Source organism: Cygnus atratus, chromosome 1 (assembly GCF_013377495.2).
Source record: "Cygnus atratus isolate AKBS03 ecotype Queensland, Australia chromosome 1, CAtr_DNAZoo_HiC_assembly, whole genome shotgun sequence".
Taxonomy (NCBI): Eukaryota; Metazoa; Chordata; class Aves; order Anseriformes; family Anatidae; genus Cygnus; species Cygnus atratus.
In genome coordinates, this window is record NC_066362.1 from 192067052 (window position 1) to 192089508 (window position 22457).

Genomic DNA, 22457 nt, shown 5'->3' on the forward strand with positions numbered 1-22457 from the left:
ACACTGTGCTTTGTGAAACAACTGATCCCAGCACGGGGCCGAATGCTGTTGCCCCACTGGGGATGTGGGTTCAAATGTTGCTGTGCTTCCGCTGCTGGCTCAGAGAAAGAATTTATACACTGGAACGAGGATGACGACGATCTTGTGCACTTCAGTGAGGAAAAACAACCGTGTGCTTGTGACAGGAGACAGAACGAGAGGGCCGCGGCCACTCCCCCCTCGCCGCACACCGCCCAACCTCGCGGCTCCCCGGGCACCGTGACAGGGCCCTAGCCCATGCCAGCGCTCGGGAAAACCCATCGGAGAGCCCCGAGCACAACCGGAGAGAGCCTTCTTTCTCCACCCAGCGACCTCCCAGCAGTGTTTTTGCTCAGGAAAGGACTCCCTCAGCCTTCGCCGGCCGGCGGAGACCCGTCCCGCTGGGCGGGCTCAGGGCGGGGCGCCGCCATGTCGGCGGGCGGAGGGGCGGGACTGCCTGCCCCAAGATGGCGGCCGCCAGCCAGGTATCGTGCGGGGCCGGCTGGGGGAGAGGGGGGCAGCTCCCCAACGGAAAGGGGGGCGGAAAAGTGTGCGCAGATTCTTGTTGTTATTACTCTTACTATTTTAAAAATACCTACTATTTTACTATTTTTCATGCGTGCCCAGAGCCCGTAAATTTGAGGGAAATGGGTGGGAGGTTTAGGTGCTGGCTTTCAGTGGCGAAAACGCGGTGGGGATACCGACAGGGATGCGCTCGCGCTTTCGGGTATTTTGGGGCCATGCTGGAACATCCAGATTTCGCCATCAAAGTTCATGAATTTCACTTCCACGAGTTTTGATGTGTGTGTGTGTATGCGGTGTCTGCCTATGTTTGTGTTTCGGTTTCTGGGGAACAAAACTGTCCCCAAACCGGACGATAAGCTGCCGAGCTTCATAAGTGGGCGCAGCGCTCCCCCCGCTGGCAGCAGCCGCTCAGCTCTGCACACACCAGCATCCCGCGGGTGGCTGCTAAACTTTAAATTAACCCCTGTTGTAATGTCAGACCAGTTACTGATGCTGTAACCTGAGCTAGAATTGCAAGGGAGGTTGTTTCAGTGTATTTGCTCCATGCTTTTTTTTTTTTTTTTTTCTACCCCGATAGTCATGTTGGGCTTTGTAAAGTGGGTGTGAGATGCCACCAAATACAGGTATCTACTTGCATACGCTTACATACAACTGAGCATGGTTCCTTAACTCTGAAATTATGGCAGACTGTGGGGTTTTGTGGCTGCAAAACTGACTTCAGGCAACTGACAAGGCAGAGAATTCAGGCCCAGTTTAGACAAAGATGGAGAGAGGGTTGTGCTGTCCCAGCAAAGGCAGGTGATGCTGTCTGAGATGTCTTCAGGGGTTGGGGGCGTCTGGGTGATGTTGACAAGCATTACACAGCATCTGGGGAAAGTCTGCAGCTTTTTGAGCAGCAGCTGCAAGGCCAGGCAGCATGGGTTGGGGCATCTCCACCAACTCTAAATACCTTTGTTTAGGCTTCCGAGTCATACCTTGTTTGGCCCTTGTGTTGCTTAGTTCAGAGGTAGTGAAAGGATATAAAGTAGTCTTTCAGGTATGGTTTCTGTGCTAGTTTGCCAAGTATTGGGCCATGACTCCTTGGCTTTTGCCTGGAGGATGTGGGAATTTGTAAGGACCTTTTGTCTGAGGCCTGACTAAACTCAGAGCTGCTTTCCCCTGGGATTGGTTCAAGTCATGCAGTACATGGAAGTGTAGATACTTCGTAAGAGGCCTGATCTGTTCAATTCCATATCCTTTTTCTTCTATCTGGGTCTCTTTTGTACAGGCTTCCCACTAGCAATCTTTCTGGTCTGGGCAATGTAGCTACATGCTTTTCCTTCTGAACCAGATTTGCATGGTTCCACAAAGTAAACCATCCCATGTTGTTACTATTTTTGTAACCCCATTCTACCGAATCAAAGATGTCTCTCTTATACTTTCTTTTGAAGTAATTTGAGACTGCTGAGAAGATGAGAACCTGCACGTGGGCAGTCCGTGAAGTTACTGGCCTCCTTTCACCCAAGTGTGGCAAGGAAGGCTAGCAGGCCAAGACATTTGGACCAAATATGTCAATTGGACATCTTGTTCATGGATAAGTTTGCTGAACAAGCCTGCAAATTGGATGAAGCCTGGTAAGGGCGTTTGCTAACAAATTCAAAATGAAAAATAATCTTACAGGAAGGGTTGGCTCTATAACCAAATGAGATTTTCAGCCTCTACTCTTTATGTTTCTGAAGTCACAGGAAATAATAATTTCTGTAGTCTCCTTTTTTAGAAACTGTTCCCTGTTACAGTTTATCACTAGGAAGATTTCCTTTTCATACATTATTTGTACATTGCATGTTAGCATGGTTATGCTTGAATTAGCTCTGAATAAGAAACTCAAGGAACGGGCAAAAGTCTCATAGTGGTAGGATGGATCGTGGTGCTTAGTAATTGGTTAGTTTTTTTGTCATGCTCAGGAGTACGTTTTAATTTTATGCGGTCAGGATCTCTGTAAAAATTCAATAGTTCTATTTGGCCAGGAAGTCAGGGTTCTGACTGTTATGGCCATGCATGCACCATCTCAGAGTTGATAGTGGGAATCTGACACAGTTTCAGGATAGAACTGTTAGAGCCTGCTATGCCACTAATGTGCTTGCTTTGCCAGAAATTGTTGTTGTCAATTTCTTTGCCTATTGTTTGAATTCATTTGGAGACTGCTGTAGAATTGGGTTTGTGAGTGGAAGAGTAAGGGCGGGAGAAAGAACCAAAAAATGGTGAGGAGAGGCAATAGACTGAATTTTCAGCAGTGTTTATGCTGCTCCTTTTTGGAATCTGTTATTACTTGCTGCTGCTGTCATCGTTCTCATTCCCTTTAAAGAATATTTCTTTCAGTACAGGCAGTAGTTGTGCATTTTGATGACGGTAATGCTGCAGCAGTCACAAGGAATATATACTTATGTGTACTATGTGTCTCTTTAATGTGTTTATAACAATTTTATTAGTATATTTGCATTTGTTTGAAAGAAAATATTTGCTAAGACATTCAAAACAAAGTTGCATCAACTACTATTGTGAAACTTTTTTGACCTTTACCATTTTCCTGTAGTACACTGTCATATTGCCGTGATTGTGTCTGCAGCTTAGATATCATGAATGAGCTATGAAGTCTTGCAAGCCAGAAGATATGCAAATGGATGATAGACTGTGAAAGCAGCTGACACATTTAAATAAGTAAATATAGTTGTGGTTGTCGTAACTTTTTTCTTCAAACAAAGACCAAAAAAACCCCACAACATTTTTTTGAGGTGATATGAAAATGAGGTGGAAAGATTGTTATCAGTTCAACAGTAATAAAAAATGGGAAAGGACAGACAGCTGCAGTTTGATTGTCCAACTCTATATTGTTATGAGGATTTTGGGGAAAGAAAAAAAGGCAAAGTCTAGCCACATCAGTGTCTGCAGCTTTGTCATAGTCTGAAGGGAAGTCTGGACTGTTCCTCTGGGTTTGAAGAAAGTGTGAAGAAAGAAAGAAAAAGAAGCTAGGCTCAGAGGGGTGTAGGAAGCTGCTGTGTGATCTAAGTGATAGAACAGAAGTGGCAAAAGATGCAACAAAACCTGGAGAAGGCCAGTGAAGCAAGGTGGGGACTGGGCTCTTCTCCCAAGCACCAAGTGATAAAACGAGGGGAAATGACCTCAAGTTGTGCCAGTGTGTGTGTGTGTGTGTTAGGCTGGATATTAGGAGAAATTTCTTTATTGAAAGGGTTGTGTGGCATTGGAATAGACTTTCCAGGGAAGTGGTTGAGTCACCATCACTGGAGGTCTTCAAGAAATGTGTAGATGGAGAACTCAGTAGCATGGTTTAGTGGTGGACTTGTCAGTACTAGATTATAGGTTGGACTAGATGATTTCGGAGGTCTTTTCCAACCTGAGTCATTCTATGGTTGTATTCTATGAAGAGGTTACATTTTGGTAGCTTATTGGCAGGTAAATGGTATGTTGCCAGTAAATTCATTGTGTTAATAGATGTACACAGTTTTCTGTTTTTTTTTTTTTTTTTTTTTTTCTCATGACAAGTGTGTGATTTACTTAAGGTTCGGTCTTTGAAGGTGTGCTAAATGAGGTATGGAGCATCTTGATTGCTAGTCCTTGAATATCTATGTGTGCAAAAAAAGCAGTTTTTGGCAAACATATTCACTTGAAAGTGGTAATTATGAAAAAGGAGGCTAAACAGGAACAGTTCATTTCCAGCTTGAGCATTCAGTGAGGCACTGACTAACTTAGAAGCTAAGATCATACAAATCTCATGGGAGTTCCACATATAAAAGATAAAAAGAAACCAACTGAAACTATTATGTGAAAACAGGAGGGGCAGGCAGCATAAAAACTGCAACTGGATGTAGTGATACTGTGAATAAAGAAGTAAAGGGAAAGATAAAAACTGGAAAATGAAATCGAATACCATGGCAATCTTTAAAAGATTTATTTTACATTCTTTTAATAGAGGAGTTAATTAGAGAAACTTATAAAATGGGGAAAATTGACCTATTGACTGAGGAATAGTGTAGTTTGCAGACTCAGTTTTGTCAGCCCCCCAGTAGTTCATGAAGTCTGGAATTATCTTTTGATAAAGATATTAAACAGCACCAGTCCGAAGACAGACCCCGTTAGTGTCCTAAAAATTACTGACGAGACAGGGAGGTTTGCTGTATCTCTCTACAGCAGTATTTCCTTTTTTAGGCAAGGTGCTTACTATATGTTGTTACTTTTGCTTCCCAGATCACCAACATGGAAGTTGACAGAACTGGTGAAGATCACTTGAAAATCCACAAAATGAAGAAGAAGATAATGAGGAAGCAGGTCAGAGCTCAGCATACGTTGATGAGACATGAGGGCATTGAGTGTGTCTCCCATGCCACACAGGTGATTTCCAGTTCTGATTTTGATGGTATGAGAAAATGCTGTTTATCTGTGTTCCGTCTTCACATATACTTTGTCTAAAATGCAGTTCTCCTCTAAAAAGCACTTCCTGAGATTAAAGGTTTTCTGTGCCTCTTGAGTTCAAAGCAGAAGTGTACTCCATCAGTTTAATGTTTGCGGAGAGGCTTTGATAGTTGTAAGATTTTTTTTTTTTTATCTGAAACAGTAGCTCCCTGAGTTGGGGAGGAGAAGACAGCATGAGAAATGTTACCTTTTTGAAGGAGATGTGCTTTTCTCCTCTTTTCTATATGATTTCTTTTCTTCTCTGGCTTTTAGCTTTTGTATCTTTTTCTGCTATACTTCTCCATCAAGTATAATTTGTCTCATCTGTTAACTCCTTGGTTTAAAAAAAAAAAAACAACAAACACGTCTGTCTTAGAAATCTTTTCCACATTGTTTTCTTCACCTAAATTGATTCAGGCTGTGGCTCTGTGGGAACTGAACTGTTTGACTGACTTTCAGCTGTTAAAAAGAGAACTTCCTGTGCACAAAAGGGGACTAGACAGGGGGCAGTTTTGCTTCTTTCTTATGACAGTCAATGAACTTTATCATAAGATGCTTTATTTCCTAACCTACCAGCAAACTACCCATCTGTTTGATCTGTTACTTTTCTGCTACAGTAGAGAGTTTCAGGAGATCAGAAGTGGACCTGGCAAATACTGGTGTAGCGAAAGATAAGTGGTGGGAACTTTCAGGCAGAAAGAAAGTTCACGAGGGTCTTAGTTCCGTCTGTCAGTTGTGGGAATTTGCTAACTTGGCTTGGAACATATTGCAGAGCTATACCACTTACTCTAGCTTTGTTCATCTTGATCCTAAAAATTCTTCCCATTCAGATACAGAAATATCTGTTAGATCTTGATGCTTTGTAACAAAGTTGGGCTTGGTTTTCACTTGGATTTCACACCATGTAGGCATATTCTAAAGTAACCCAGCAGTCTTGTATATATTGTACCCTTCTTGGGGTAGGGACAGCACTTCCCTAGTTTTGTGTGGAGGTGGTCCATGATCTAGGATTTGTTCCCCTCTGCCCCAGATACCTAATCATCTGTCTAACCTATCCAAAGAGTAGTTGTGGGGTCCAACAAGCTCCTCATGGACGACCACATTTTAAAAAAAAAAAAAAAAAAAGTATGAAACAAAATCGTAGTGCTAGTGATGAACTTTGTCCTGGTTCTGTCTTCTCCCAGCTTCTTGTGCACTCCCAGCCTCCTCGCTGGCAGGGCAGCACAAGAAGCTGAAAAGTCCTTGGCTTACTGTAAGCACTGCTCTGCAACAACTAAAACAGCAGTGTGTTATCGACATTATTCTCATCCTAAATCCAGAACACAGCACCATACCAGCTACTAGGAGGAAAATTAACTCTGTCCTAGCCAAAACCAGGACAATATCTATCACTTATTCCATATCATTTATGTCATGCTCAGGTCCCGCACTTCCCAATACATTAATCACCACTTTTCCTGTGTATGTTTATGTATATATATATATACATATATAAAATGTCCATTGAGTTTGTTTAGTTCATGACTCTGGGCTCCACCTGTTACAACAGTCTTTCAGGGCAGAAGAGATGGTGTGTGCTCTTGGATTGCTGCATGCTGAAGCCACTTCTGATTCCATCACCACCGTGCTTGTCGAGTTCTATCAAAATTAATTTGGCGTTATCTGGGTGACTCTTACTATGTTACCATTGGTAGTATGACATATAGCAATCATAGTAGTGATGACAGACAGTATTGTATCGTAATTAACATCATGCAGTTCAAATCATGGGCTGTTCTTACCCAACATTAAATCCCCTTGAGGTATGCATTGGATTTCCCCACTTTTCAATATTACCCACTAAGTGCACAGAGATCCTTGAGCAAAAGTAATCCCATGGATGGGTTTGCCTTTGCCTGAGGCAGGCATAGTCCAGACTGTCTTCCCTAGCATGTTTTTTACGTGCACTACAGGGACTTTATCCTCTTGTACGCTACATAACAGGTTTGGTTGGGCAGGTCCGTCTTGGTTGGCAGATGCTCTAGTGCTGACTAACCAGGTGGCCTTTGCCAAATGTGTGTCCCAATGTCTGAATGTCCCAGCACCCATTGCCTTCAGTGTAGTCTTTAACAGTGCATTATATTCCTCGATTTTCTCAGAGGCTGGTGTATAAGAGGGGGTATGATATACCCTCTCAGTACTATGCTCTTTGGCCCAGGTACCTATGAGGTTGTTTCAGAAATAAGTCTCATTGTCTGATGCAGTTCTTCCTGGGGTGCCACCATCTGTGAGTCTGTACAGAGATGGAGCACTGGCCACTTTTCCTGTTCAGCAGTATTTAAAGCCAGCTGGATGGCCTTCACTGCTGCAGATTGGATCAATTCACATTCTTCTTCTCCAGTTTCTGCAACTTGCCTTGTAGGAATCTATACAACAGCCTTCTACCTCCAGTGCTTCCCCACAATATGGCAGGACTTACCAGTGAACAAGGCATATTGCTTCTCATTTTTTGGTAGCTTATGATGCAGTGGGGCTTCTTCAGCATGTGTCATCTCCTCCTCTGGTGATATTCCAAAATCTTTGCCTTCTGGCCAGTCTATGATCACTTCCCAGATTCCTGGGTGACTGGGCTTTCCTATTCGATCCCGTTGTGTGGTCATTGTAACTCACTCACTCCACATAGCATCAGCTGCATGATGTGTAGAGGGCACCCTTCCTTTGAACATTCAACTGACCCCAACTGGCCAAAGGGATGTCCCATACCATATGACGCCATGTCGAAGAATTAATATGGGGTGGCTGGCGGGGGTTGGGGGGGACTGCTGCTTGGGGAGGAGCTGGGCATTGGTCAGCAGGTGGTGAGGAATTGCATTGTATATCTCTTGTTTTGTACATGTTATTACTTTCATTTTCTGTCTTATTAAATGGTCTTTATCTCAGCCCACAAGCATTTACTTTTTTTTCCCCTCCAATTCTCTCCCCCATCCCACTGGCGGGGTGTGTGTGAGTGAATGGCTGTGTGGTGCTGAGCTGCCTGCTGTGTTAAATCACAACAAACTTGTGCAGAGAGTACAGAAAATGCTTTCAGGCTTTGTGTAATAAGTGATTTTACTGAAATTGCTCAGTCATGAGAATGTGAACAATCTCTCTGCATGCTGCTGTGGTGTAGTGAACGTCTTTGTAGGTGACCTGCCTACAGCCAGTGAGAGCGCTGGTTTGAGTCTCCTCATTTCCTCTGCACACACGGGCCTCCCCCTTAGTAACATTCCAGAAAATAATAATTAGTGATATGGTCACCTTTGAAAAATGTGATCGGTACGGACGGCCTGATGTGTCGCTAACGGCAAGTTTAACAGAGCCATTACAAAAAGCATAATCACAGCAGTATCTCAGGTGTGCTCACTGATTTAAAAAAAATCTTTTCTTTTTTGTTAATAATCTTTCTGTTCAGTTTTAAACATAATTTTCTGTCTTTTAGGGAAGTGCAACACTACAATTTGAAACTATTGAATGCTTTGCCAGCTGCTTTCAGAAAAGGTCATAGAGCATTTATAGCATTTAAGGAAAAGATTGTGTGAAAGCTTTCTGGAAAGGTATTGGATGGAGTCAATCTGAGTAAATTGTTGCTAGTTGTTTGGAGTTACAGGGCTCAGTCAAAACTTCAAGACTGCATCCTCATTTGGCCTTAGAAAGGGATTTAAACTTCCATGATTAAACTGAACATTCAGTTATAGCAAATAGCTCTCTAGATGTCAAAAAAATGTTTTTTAAAGGATTGTGGATTTGCAAAGGATATCTTTTTTTTCTAATAGTAGTCCTTTCTAAAGTTCTATCTTGTGTTTCTTCTAATATTTAGCGAACCAGCAACAGTATCACAAACTGCATACTCATTGATAACTTTGTACATAAATCACAATGAAGACCTAGAGTAAAGCAGTTAATCACTTTCAAAGCACATACAGGATAAGGAGATGATCTGAGATAGCCAACATGGCTTCACCAAGGGCAAATCCTGCCTGACCAGTCTGGTGGTCTTCTATGATGACAAAGGAAGACCGACCAATGTCATCTACCTGGACTTCTGTAAGGCCTTTGACATGGTCCCACATGACATCCTGGTCTCCAAATTGGAGAGCGATGGATTTGATGGGTGGACCATTCAGTGGATAAGGAGTTGGCTTGAAGGTCACACCCAGAGAGTGGTGGTCAACGGCTCTATGTCCAAGTGGAGGCTGGTGACGAGTGGTGTCCCTCAGGGGTCTGTCCTGGGAGCTGTACTGATATAATATCTTTGTTAATGACGCAGACAGTAGGAGCGAGTGCACCCTCAGCAAGTTTGCAGATGACACCAAGCTGAGTGGTGCAGTTGAAGTAAAGGATGCCATCCAAAGGGACCTGGACAAGCTTGAGAAGTGGGCCCATATGAACCTAATGAGGTTCACCAAGTCCAAGTGCAAGGTGCTGCACCTGGGCCGGGGCAATCCCAGACAGGAGCACGGACTGGGAGAAGATCTCATTGAGAACAGCCCTGCAGAGAAGGACCTGGGGGTTCTGGTGGATGAAAAGCTCAACATGAGCCAGCAGCTCAGAAGGCTGGCTGTATCCTGGGCTGCACCAACAGAGGGGTGGGCAGCGGGTGGAGGGAGGGGATTGTGCCCCTCTGCTCTGCCCTCGTGAGGCCCCACATGGAGTGCTGCGTCCAGGGCTGGGGCCCCCAGCACAAGAAGGATGTGGGGCTGTTAGAGCAAGTCTAGCGGAGGGCTATGAAGATGGTCAGAGGGCTGGAGCACCTCTCTTATGAAGAAAGGCTGAGAATGCTGGGTCTGTTCAGCCTAAAGAAGAGAAGTCTCCAGGGAGACCTCGTTGCAGCCTTTCCGTATTTAAAGGGGTCTTAAAGAAGATGGAGAGCAACCTTTTACACCGGCAGATAATGATAGGACAAGGGGGAATGGTTTTAAACTGAAAGAGGGGAGACTTAGATTAGAGGTTAAGAGGAAATTCTTCACTGTGAGGGTGGTGAGGCCCTGGCACAGGTTGCCCAGAGAGGTCGTGGATGTCCCATTCCTGGAAGTGTTCAAGGCCAGGCTGGATGGGGCTTTGGGCGACCTGGTTTGGTGGGAGGTGTTGCTGCCCATGGCAGGGAGGTTGGAACTGGGTGATTTTTAAGGTCCCTTCCAACCCAAACCATTCTATGATTGTGCTCAAAGTAATCTGCTTTAATAAGGATGGGGCATAAATCCCTTTTGTTTATTAAAAATAATAAAAAGGGTGAATTCTCAGATGAGAGTGTTGGAGCAGAACTAAATGGTCTGTTTACAGAGACCACTTTTTTTTTTGGTGAATCTGGTGTATGGTGTGACTGGGAATATCGGTCTCTCTGTGCTTAGAAAGACTTCTTGACAAAGAAAACTTTCATAACAGCAACGACAACAAAAAGGAATCACAGTCTTTGGAGTTTTTTTTGTTTGTTTTTGTTAGCAGTAACTGGGCTCTAGGAAAAATTTATTTTAGAAAACTCCAAAATGATGTCTGCAGGTGTCACTTTTTGCGTACAGAACGCTTCTTGCCTATGCCAGTTTGAAGCTTAAGTCATTTTATAATAGCATTTGCAAGCATTTCTACCAGAATTTGTGCTGGACAGAGGTTGCTTTAGCTTCATACACCTAGCTAATTGAAATGTAACTATTTTGTGTGGAATATATTAAAAAGTAATCATGGGATTGCTTCGTTTTTATTGAGAGCTGATTTCTTAGTAGAGTGTTAGTTTTAGTTCAATCAGCAGTAATCAGTAATTCTAAATTTTCTTTTTTCTCTTCACATAGAACCTAGTTATTGCCAATGCTGGCCTAGGTAATGGAATGGGTAGACACCAACTGCTCAAGACAGTAGAAGAATACGGATTGGTGGAAGCACTTTTAATGCCACCGAATAAACCATACTCATTTGTGAAATATGGGTCAACGGAAGAAGCCAAGAAAGCCTTTGATGCTCTCAATGGAAAAGAATTAACACTGGGAGACTCTGGCCAAAATGTTGTTCTGTATAGTAATTTTGTGGAAAAAGGTATCATTTTTGTGCTTACCTATAAACTCCTTGCATACTTCTCTTTGCTTTTACTTCTTAGACTGTAAATACAGCTAAAAGCACACAGTATGTAAGTAGAGGAAAGAGAATGAAAGCCAGAATCTAAGATTCAGCACAGAAAATAACCTTTTGTCTTTGTATTTTTTGTCTTTGTGTTCAATGATGGGATACTTCAATTTGAACTCTTTTTACTTGGAGGCACAAGGTGGCCACTTAAGTAGTTTCAAGACCTTTCAGTGCTGCATTTGAAGGTTTTGTGATTAAGGAGCTAAATTGGGACCCAGGGCATCTCTGAATACTTCATTGGACTTCTTGTGTGGTGATGGTCCTGTGATCTCTATCTTAGCTCCAAGACTGAAAATAGGCAGAATAAAATTTCTGCTTTTTTTTCTTTTTCTCAAACTTTTTTAATGGCTGACTGTAAGCTATTTCGTACAAGAATGGTTCCTCTGTCTATGAGTTTTTATAGTGTCTAGTGAAAAGACTTCTAGGTCATGGTTTGTACATTCTGTCAGTGAAAAGCTTTTAAAATAAGGACATCAAATTGAAGGCCTCTATACCACAGGCATTTTCTGTTTTTCTAGGTTTTGTATTATGGTTGTTTGTATTTGGTTACGAATTGCTTCCCTAGACATCAAATATCAAAAAAATAATAGAAAATAAGAAATCATGTTTTTTCCTGTTAGTGGTAGGTGGAATATTAGAATTACAGTGGCACTCCGCTTTTTAGCTATAAGCAGAGGTAAATCAAAATTGTAGAAAACTAAAATGCTGGTAGAATCCTGAAATGATTGGATTTTTTTTATCGTTATTTTATTTTGACAGGAAAATCACAGGTGGTTTTGCGTTTGGGTAGTGTGGAGTCTTACCAGTTTTACACAGTAAAATCTAAAAAGTGCTTTTTGTGATGCAAAATTTAGGCCTTACCCTGTTTTCTTGTGTCAGAAATGAATTACTCGTTCACCAAATCAGATACTCCATTGTATCATTAAAGCAAATATTCCTACAGCTATAATATATTCCCATACATAGCAAATAATCCTATGGGGAACACCTGGTTTTATTTTCCCTACAGAGTGACAATATTCTCTTTTTCCATACACCCTAGTTTTCTTGAAGAATGCTGTTGCTACAAACTTGCCTCCAGGCCTCCTAGTCATTGAAAAGGTAGTTTCTCCAGAGGAAGAAAGGAGGATGTTGGAAAGTATTGACTGGATGGGAGATGAAGATGCTCAAAATGGTGGGTAAAACCGAAGAAATTTGTACCTCCTATGATTTTATGCTGTTATTTCCTACAGTTTCAGTTTACAAGAAAGTCTGCATCTTGATAAATGTATTGTTTGAAATCATGTATTTGCTTTTGGTATTTTAGAAATTGGGTCTTATATTACAAGTGACAAACTACTGGGGCAAAGTGGTCTGAAGTGATATCCTGATACAGATTTACTTGAATAAGATTGCCACATCCAAAAACAACTACAGTCTTCTGTAAAAAACTTATGTCCTACTTAAAAAGCTTGCTTTCTTTTAAATCAGAAATAAGTTAGTGAAACACACTTTCTGGATGCTTCTGTGCTTTCATACGAGTTCTGTGGAATCAAATCTCTTAAGTGAATCGGTCTTGGAATTCACTTCAAGATTTTGGTGTTTTTTTTTCCTTGGAACAACACAAATGGCTATATTGACCTTAGTTAACATATAACTTGTTGACTGGTGAAAGTGAAGGATCTTGCTATATCCCTAGGTTATCAATCAAGTGCTAGGCCAGAGGTCAAAGCAAGAATAAAGATGCATTAAACAGGAGTCAAGAAAATGGTACTCTCTACTTCCTGCATATACAAAAGCAGGGTCAGTTTGACTTTAAAAAACAGTGAATGCCTGATACAGTTACAAAAGGTAACAAGGCAGAAGAATTGTGTGCCATGAATAACAAGGGTCACATAGATTGTTTTAGCTCTTTAAAGAATGTTTAGGTTTATCGGAGTTCAAATGGAATAGGGAAGCGTAGCAATTTGCCTCTACTATTTTATGTAGTCTAATCTTATTTTAAACTTGTGTCTTTTCACAGCCCAGAAGACTTTAAAGCATAGAAAAGTAAAACATTTTGGATATGAGTTTCGCTATGATAACAACAATGTTGATAAAGACAAACCTTTACCTGGAGGTGAGAACTTCCCTATGAAATAGTACTTTGCACTGATATTTGAACTATTATATAAAGCCTTTGATCCTCACTGAGGTATGGATGTGAGATTGTAATGAAAGAAGAACCTTCACTGTATCTTAAGCACACATTGAACAGTGCTTTTGTGAATGGGATCCATTCCAGACTGCAGTGACTACTTGAAGCTTGTTTTACAGACACTTGTAGCCAGGAGTTGCTGCCCTTTGTTGAGGTCAAATCAAATAAGGCTTTTGGGATTGTAATTGTCTTTTACTGTTACTTAATTTTTCTTTTGTTCCATAAAATGATTTTGTGTTTAAAATTGCATATTAATTTGGGGTTGCAGTGTGTATTGCAATATATATTTATCTTGATGAGCTTGAAGCTTGCTGGATGCACAACAAAATTTTCCTTTGGACTGAAAGCAATCTTGAAAAGGTTTGACTAACTCTTATTTGGAGATGAGAGCTATGAAGTCAGAGCAGATCAAGTGAGTCATCTTATAGTCTTAGATCTAAAAATAGTAAAATAGGGGGGTTAAACCCATATGAAACCTGAAGGTGTTTAAGGTCATGCATGGGTACTGTGGTGGATGTAGCTTTCAACAGATGGATTCTGATTACTTTGTGGTTCTAGCAGTGAAACTGTATATAATCATAAAAGCATTGATATTCGAGTGTTTTCTAGTCTTACAGCTAGTGCTCTTTATGTGTGAGAAGAGCATAAATGGAAATACTTCATTGGGGGAAAACAAAAAATAAAAATCAATAGATTTGTGAAAGGGGTGCTATTAACATGTTTGTGGGTGTTACGTCCAACAGAATATAAATTATGTCCTCTGGTAAAATAGCACACTAAAAATTCATCGAAGGACTCTTGTTCCTGTTTCAAAACCATATTGACTTCAGCAGATTTATTTGGTGATTGCTTAATTCAATAGCAGATTTTTAGGGGGTAATTTTTATCTTTTAGTGAGCTTTCTGCACAACTTCTGACTTTCTGCGTAATAATTACGGTTCTTGTCTGCAGCTTCCTCATTGCAGTGGTTGGTGGAAATTTTGCCCCTGATTTGATATGCTCTTATTTACATGCAGCGATAACACAGTTTGCATGTCTTAGGAGTGGGCCTGGTCTGCCTCTAAATGTGACCTTGGAGGAACTGCCTTTCTAATTGTGAGATGTTACATATACATGGTACTTGCAGATCTGACCAACAATTCTGATGTGTGTGTTAGAGCGAATGCATAGTGATTATTATTAAAGATGGCCTTACGTATAGGCTGTTTCTCTGTATTTTGCCCAGTTATATTCCATGTGAATGGAAAGGATAAAAATGTAAAAAGCTGTCTTGCTTAAAGTTTTGTTTCTATAAATAGGTCTTCCTGAAATTTGTAGCTTGTTCTTGGAGAAGTGCTTGAAGCAGGGATATATCAAGCATAAACCTGATCAACTGACTGTAAATCAGTATGAACCTGGACAAGGTAAATTTTTTTATCTTTCAAAAATTTTGAGCTTTTTACCTTAATTGAAATTCAGAAGAGAATAGCATCTAACGGGACAGGATTTAAGCATTTGCTTAATGTATTTACTCTGTGACCTGAGATGTTTGATATCAAACCTAATGTCTTCATGCTGGTTTCTGAACCCAGGAGCTTGTGTTCAGAAGTACAGTTTTTGATAACACTGTTACGGAAGTTGATGATGTTCCAGAATACAAGGCCGTAACATGGAAACTCAACAAAAAAAGGATACAGGAATAAGCAGCCATATTTGTTTTTGCACTCATGTACTTCTTCATTGCTTCTCCAAACTCTTCTTGCTCCCTGTAATGTGCGTAGTCTCCAGAAAACAGCTCTTGCTGTTGCTATGTGGTATAATGTTAGTATACATGATATGTAGGCTCTTAAGTATGCTGCAAGAAGTGTTCTCTTATCTGGGGAATAAGAAATTTCTCAATTTCTGTAATCTTTCCCAGACTGGAGAGAAATTTCCTTCTCATCACACCTGTAGGGAATAAATCATACGCTGTGCTTTTTGCTAAGGTCAGTCATCAAGGCTAACTATCTGGCTTCCTCTAGAGTGGATATCTAATTTGTCCTTAGGAACGAAGGACAACAGCTTTTCTTTCAGAATCAGTGTCTGACAGCTAATTTAGTGTGTGCCAAACATGAGTCTGAAAAGCTGATCACATTTGTTTATGTATCTGCCGATCTGTTAAATTGTTACAGTCACATACTGGTGGCAGGGACCTCAGGAGATTAGCTCGAATTGTAGATTTCTATCAAGAACAGAAGCAGTTTTTTAAAAACAAAACAAGATAAAGCAATACCCTTTCCTAAGTGCAAATTGTTAGGATATAAATGAATATAGAGTGCAGCCAGATTAATGCCTTTAGTATCTGTGTTATGAGCCAGATTCTGTCACTGGACCCTAAACTTGAGATTTTAAAAAGTGAATGATGACTAAGCTGTATCTAAACTGTAGGAGCCACGTTGAAGACACATTAAATGAATTCCTTCTTTAAAGCACTTTTTTCATTCAGGGTCCTAATAATGTTTAAATTTTTGGATTTATACTTGAAAGTAACCACCCACATTTGAGTGCTTAGGAGACTGTCTCTTTCTATGTGCTGCATGGGTGGAGTGTAAACATTAGGAAGGTCAGTGTGGTCTTGGTTGAATTATTTGGGTGATGCTGAACTGTCCTCTTGTTGCACAGTGAATTATGCTGCCTTCAGTGTGCATCTGAAGGAAGAGTTTCAGTGCTTCATACAGAATAAAAATTATGAGCAAACACAAGCAGATATGTGTCCTTGCTTTTCAAGTCTGGCTGATTTTCTATTAAACTAAATGTTGGCCTCATAAAACATTAGTATTGCTTTCACTGAAATGAATGAAATTCAGATTATTTATATCTGGAGGTAAAATCTGGTGTATAATGATGTTTTGTAGAGCTGACTGACAGTGTTAGGAAAATATGTTTTCAACTAAGAAATTTGATTGTGTTAAAATATGTGGCACAGGTTTCAGGGAATGGCAGTTTCTTTAATTAAAAAAGAAAGAAAGAAAGAACTTGCTGTCCTTCTGGCAATTCTCAAATACATGTTTACTCATACATACCCCAAAATAATTACCACCCAGGGGTTAGCCCAGCAATGGTGTAGATTTTTCTTGAGAACTGCAAAGCAGAGGGGCAGGGTTTGACCCTGACAGGATCTGTTTGTAGTAGTAGGTCCTAATTCTGAAGCTGAAATCCTTTGCACCTTCATTTGCTTAGCAACACAAGGGGTATTTGGGGTGATTCCTTCCTGGGGAAGAGTGAGGGAGCAATACGTGATTGTGGATGAGCTAAGGCCCAAAGACACCCAGCATAATTTAACTGTTAGTTTTAAGCTAAGAAGAGAGCATAATGATTTCAGGTGCTTGCTGCAGCGAGGTGACCAGCAGGAGTCTTCAGTGGGTGAGTGAGGCCTTTGGGTGCTCTGAACTGTCTTCTAGGTATTTCCACTGATTATAGAGAACACTTAGGTTAGCTGTGTGGTTAATATCTTATCTGGGCATGTAAATCCGATGGGCTGATCCTGTCCTGAATTGTTTTGGAAGGCTCCTTTATAAATTTGTTTGTTCAGCCCTACATCCCATTCAAAGTGGATATCCATGTAAATAGAGTTTGCTTGAAGAGATACCCCTCTGTTATTATAATGACTTTTTTTCTTTTTGTGTGCAGGAATCCCTCCTCATATTGATACACATTCTGCTTTTGAGGATGAAATAATCTCTCTCAGTTTAGGATCTGAGGTAAACTTATATCTGTATATATTTTGGTGATGCTTTACTGAGAAGTTTCATTTTTATATTGTTTAATACAATTTAATTTGGTTTTCCATGGTGTCTGTTCACACTCAGATGAGTTCAATCTCAAGCATGCAAGGTAATGTGATATGCTAATTAAATAAGCAACTGCAATGAGATGTTGTCACAGGATGATTTGCCAGTGATACCCTATTTTTAAGTCTTAGCATCTAGTGCTGCATTGACCTTCCTTCATTTAGTATTCATCTTAGGGAGTATATCACCCTGTTTATGTTTGTAACTCCATTTTTTCCTGTGTCATCCCCTGTTCCCTCTGGTCTGTAATATTTATATTCAGTGTGTTTACAGTAAGCTAATGTAGATGGGTGGACCTGTAGAGGGTCTGGTCAAAGTCTGAACCCTGTTGAACTAGTCATGATGCATGCAGAGGTAGACTCTGATCTCAGGATCTTCCGAAATTTGCAGGTGATGCAGGCAAAAAGTAGGAAGGGAAGTGGAAGAACAGTGAAGCAGAATGAAGCTATACGATGTCCCTAGTAGTAGGGCCGAAAACAGTCCGTATCATCCAGTCCTCTAGTTAGTGCCCGTACTTCTACTCTTTCTATTGCAGTTCATGTGCTGCACCTATGCCCATCCTGTTTTACAAATTTAATGTTACCTGCTCTGCCTTAAGCACTACTGCAGCAAGTCTTTCCTACTTGGCCATTGCACCTTGCTGTGTTTTCCTGAGGGTGTTCATATTCCAGACGTAGCTGCGTGGCCTATTCCATTACGATCTTGTGCTTTTTGTTACAGGGAAGGTATATGTATTGCTGTCTGTTCCCATGGTGTTGGATAATTAGACGTTTAACAGTGTTAAGAACAAAAGGTCATTGCAGTGGGTATTTGAGGTTTGATTTTGTTGTTATTTTTTGTTGCTGTTTTGATTTTTTTTCTGTTGAAAAGCTGCAAACCCTGTGTAAGGACAGTCTAATCTGCTACCTTGTTCTGGCAGTAGTGTGTAGAGGACACAGATGTGTGTGCATATAGAGTTAGGTGTACCTCCATACCAATAGACAGTGTCCTTCTGTTATGAAACAGCAACTTTGATTATTTCTCTTGGTTTGTCTTACTCTTTAGGCAGAGGGAGGACCATGGCTGACTGTTATGAGCTCTGATGTTCTTTGTATCTTTAATCTGGGTTCTGACACCGACTTCTTTTTTTCTTGAATGTTTTTTAGTAGATGTGTTACTTCTGTGACTAGAGGTGAGTCTGAGGAAGAGTAGCCTTCCCAATATTGTGTGTGGCAGTCGCACTTCTGTGTTCTTGATCCCTTGAAAGAGAGGTGTCTGTGTTGCCAGTCCTCTCAGACAGGTCATGGATGCATTTGTTAATCTAAGCCACAAAAATATTAAGAAAAGCATCAGGTTAGAGTAGGAAAGTCTGGAATTAGTTGTGATGGTGTTTCGAACAGTGTCATTAGAGTCTTCACTCGTTTTGTTTTGGTGTGTGCCAATCTAGGACTGATTTCCCTATGCTGCTTCTGCACTTAGCCTTCTTTCTGTGGTAGTGTTCTGATCTGTTCAACTGCAGTGGCATCTTTTAACAGTGTCAGCACCTCCATGCTAGATAGCACGTGAGAACATCCATCTCTTCATGCAATTTCTCTAGGTAAAAAGCTGTAATAGATCTTCTGTGCAGTTTATCAGTCATAAGTTTAACTTTCTAATACGTGCTGAGTATTTAGAGCAGCACAGCAGCAATAGATGACCCTGCCTTACCGCTAATCCTGTGTTGACCTTGCAAGTGAAAATATTACTTCAGTTTTCTTTATAAAAGCTATATTGGTGCTGCTGTAATTTCACATCCTTTTCTGCCTCACTCTGCAGCCCCAGGCTTTCTTACCTTTTCAATTTCAATTAAAAGGCTGACTCTGACTTGGATGCTCTCTTACTTCATCAATGAGGCACCATAGGCAGTGCGTTTCCAGATGATTATATTACAGCATAGCTTTGTGATGGTCTCAAACAGATGGCCAAAAGCAGAGTGATTTTAATCACCTGAGAAATACAAACCTTTCTGTGAGGAGGACTGCCTGGAGGATTATGATGCTGTTAAAAATTGGAATGTATATAATTCAATCAGGGAAACAGCTAGACTTTGGCCATTTATAGATATTTCAGACACACATTGGGAGCTAACAGACTGTGTCCAAGTTTCAGTGCCTTTTCCTAATGGGCTATCAATGAACTTTTCAGATTCAGTCAATCAAAGCACACATGCAGTAAAACAAACCAGTGGTACAGAAAATGCTGCTTTATTCGATGCCTGTGCTTTCTGGTACTTTTATAACTTTTTATGATTTCTTTAATATATTTTTGTGCACTTAACTTTTCATCTGATTTTAAAATGTAAACAGCAGTTGTAGTAATATGTGAGTTAGTTATTTTAGGTGTTTCTCGAAGCCTACTACTCTATTCCCATCGCGGTTTATAAAATGCATACGCTCTGATAATAAATAATTGGAGTTGCATATGTGTCAGCAAATCCTGATTCTTGTCTGTTCTCTATTCTTCTCCTTGTAGTGTGACTTAATGTTTTTTTTCACCAGAATAAATTAGGCTGCAACCTACTGGAAAAAATTGCATAAAGCCTTATGTCTAGTCTTTTCTGTATTCTTCTCAAAAGAAAATGCACACATTTAAATAGAAAGTGTCATAAAGAAAAAACCTCGCAGCCCAGCTAGTTGTGTAACCTTTTCCTGAAGTTGGCAGACCAGACACTGGAGAAGGAAAAAAGAAATCAGAAATGCCTCATAATTCTTGTTGTTAAGTCATGGAAGGAACTTTTCTTCCCATTGTTTTTATGCTTGTCTATGCTTGTCCTTCCAGGATCTGAGTTAGGCAGCTTCTAGTAACTAGTAATTGAAATAAATGCCTTGACATATGAAAAAGGAGGTTGAGGCAGACCAGGGGACTAAACACAAAGTGCCTTCCTAGCCTAGTGCCTTAGTGATCAGCAGCATAGGCTTACAGACTTCTTGTGATATCTTCACAGAATTGTTTAGGTTGGAAGGGACCTCCTGAGTTTATCTAGTCCAAGCCCTGCTCAAGCAGGGTCAGCTAAAGCAGGTTGTCAGAGACTGCATTTAGCCTGTCTCTGCAGATGGAGGCTCCAAAACTGCCTGAGCAACCTGTGTTTGACCTCTGTCTGATTTAAAAAAAAAAAAAAAAAAAAAAAAACTAAAAAAAAAAAAAAAAAACTTGTGTTATGTTCAGATGGAATTTCATGGGTTTTAATTTGTGCCTATTCTCTCTTGTCTTGTCCATGGGCACTACTGAGAAGAGTCGGGTTCCCTCTTCTTTATTGCCTCCCATCAGGTATTTATACACATAGATAAGATCTCCCCTGAAGCTTCTCTTCTCCAAGCTGAACAGTCCTTGCTCTTTCAGCTTCTCATATGAAAGATGCTCCATCATCATCTTCATGGCCCTGCACTGGATTTGTTCAGTAAGTCCCTATGTTTCTTGTACTGGGGAGCCCAGTCTGTTCCCAGTACTGGAAACAGTACTCCGAATGCATCCTCACCAGTGTTGAGTAGAGAGGAAGGATCACCTCCCTCAAACTGCTGGCAGTGTTCTTCATTATGCAACCCAGGAGGCTGTTGGCCTTTTCTGCCACAAGAGTGCATTGCTGGCTCACAGTCAAGTTCACCAGGACCCCAATATCCTTTTTGGCTGAGCTGCTTTCTAGCTGATCAGCTTCCAAATGGTGATGGTGCCTGGGCTTATTTCTGACCAGGTGCAAGACTTGGCACTTCCCTTTCTTGGACTTTATGAGGTTCCTGTCTGCCCCGTTCTCTAGCCTGTCTAGGTCCTTCCGAATGGCAGCACTGGTGTGTCGGTCAGTCCGCCAGTTTTGTATTGTCTGGAAACTTGCTGGGGGGGCACAGTCCCATCGTCCAGGTAATTAATGAAGATGTTAAACGGTGCTAGCCCCCGTATCGACCACTAGAGGACACCACCAGTGACATGTCTCTCACTGCCCTTCGTGCCACTGCCACCGTCAGTGATACCTTGCAGCCTGAAACACACTATTGAAATCAGTCTTTTCATCTGGAGAATGAGTTTATCCAGTAAGAAAGCACTTTGGACTGTTCTGTTAGAGGAATCATTGTAAGTCTAATTTGTTTCTGCAAAATTCATTTATGTTGAAGAGGGAATAGCTATTGGCATTAGAATATACTTTTTAAAATATGAACAATCTGGGGAAGGGTGTGATTCTTCACAACACTGCATTTGTAGTATAGCAGATAGCCTCCAGCAATCCAAGTTATTAAACTTACATGAAATGAGGCAGAAATGTAGGTGTGAGATTCTCATTCCCATCTTAGTCGCATGGAACAACTTGGTCTATCAAGAGGCGCAGTGAAACCAAGTGGCTCAATTTTGTTCTAGTTGCTGCAATATGTTGTGCTTTATGGAGTTTACAAGACATTAAACGATTTGAAGGAGAAAATGTCACTATTACTTTGGGCTTATGTCTATCTTATACAAACCACTACACAGTTTGAAGGCAAAGCAGTGAGACATGTGATGTGTCTTGTCCCACAGTATTCCAGGAAAGGTGAGAGTGTCAGGACAGGCTAATCACTTACCAGGTTTTGATCCAGGAGATGCCAAAGAAATGGGAAACTGCAGGATGAAGTGAGACTTCCAGAATGTCCCGTGGGCTTCTAATGACATTTTATAAACTATCACGTTCACCCTTTTTTATATGAGCTGATATGCTAAAAAATATTAATGAATGACAGTTTTGATGTTAGGATATTGAATATAGTTTTCTTCAATTCAGAAGTTGCCATAGTGGGTAAAGAAAGGCAATGGGGAAAAATCAGTCCAAAGTGATTTTATTAAGTTTTATTAAGTTCAATGGTAAACCATATATCCCTGTGTCTGTGAATTTGAACAGAGTGCTGCAAAACAGGGAACAATGCTTTCTGTTAAGAATTTTCTGTACTGATTTGATTTGGGTGTTATTTTCAGTGCTTCCATTTGGTGTCTCTAAAGGTATGCAACTTTACAATATTTCGTCCTAGGAGCCTGGCCAAGTTTGCAGCTGTCTTTGAAAAATCCTAGTCAAAGCCTGTCTCAAATTTCCCTTTGCAGGCTTGCAACAGGAGCTCGATCAATATTGAGATTTCTGTTTTTCTGTTTTTCCTAATTTGCCATTTAACATGCTGTTATGTAAACCTTGATTCATTGGAGTTTTAGAAAGACAGAGGTAATGTTTCTGTGGTAAGCTAAGTGCCACTGTGAGAGTACCAAACTCAGAAAGGAATTTTCCCTTCCTGGCTGCATATCTTACCCCCAGTAAATAGCGAGTGATGCAGTGCACTCTCTCTTCCTGTCAGCCCTGCCTCATTCTCTCAGGGACTACTGGGGGACAC

The 22457-nt window shown here is 40.9% G+C and overlaps 1 protein-coding gene across 2 annotated transcripts in view; it reads left to right on the plus strand.

Annotated features, from left to right (window-relative positions):
* The first annotated feature begins 441 nt into the window (after nt 1–441).
* Nucleotides 442–22457, plus strand: part of ALKBH8 (alkB homolog 8, tRNA methyltransferase) — a 50389-nt gene continuing 28373 nt past the window's right edge. The window contains exons 1-8 of one of the 2 annotated variants that reach the window (XM_035542693.2): nt 448–503; nt 1974–2156; nt 4786–4929; nt 10791–11031; nt 12161–12292; nt 13121–13216; nt 14593–14697; nt 16943–17013. In XM_035542693.2, the coding sequence (XP_035398586.1) occupies nt 4795–4929; nt 10791–11031; nt 12161–12292; nt 13121–13216; nt 14593–14697; nt 16943–17013 (780 nt within the window). In that variant the 5' untranslated portion in view covers nt 448–503; nt 1974–2156; nt 4786–4794. Of the gene's footprint in view, nt 504–1973; nt 2157–4785; nt 4930–10790; nt 11032–12160; nt 12293–13120; nt 13217–14592; nt 14698–16942; nt 17014–22457 lie in introns of both variants that reach the window. The other variant, XM_050711079.1, reaches the window with a different exon arrangement.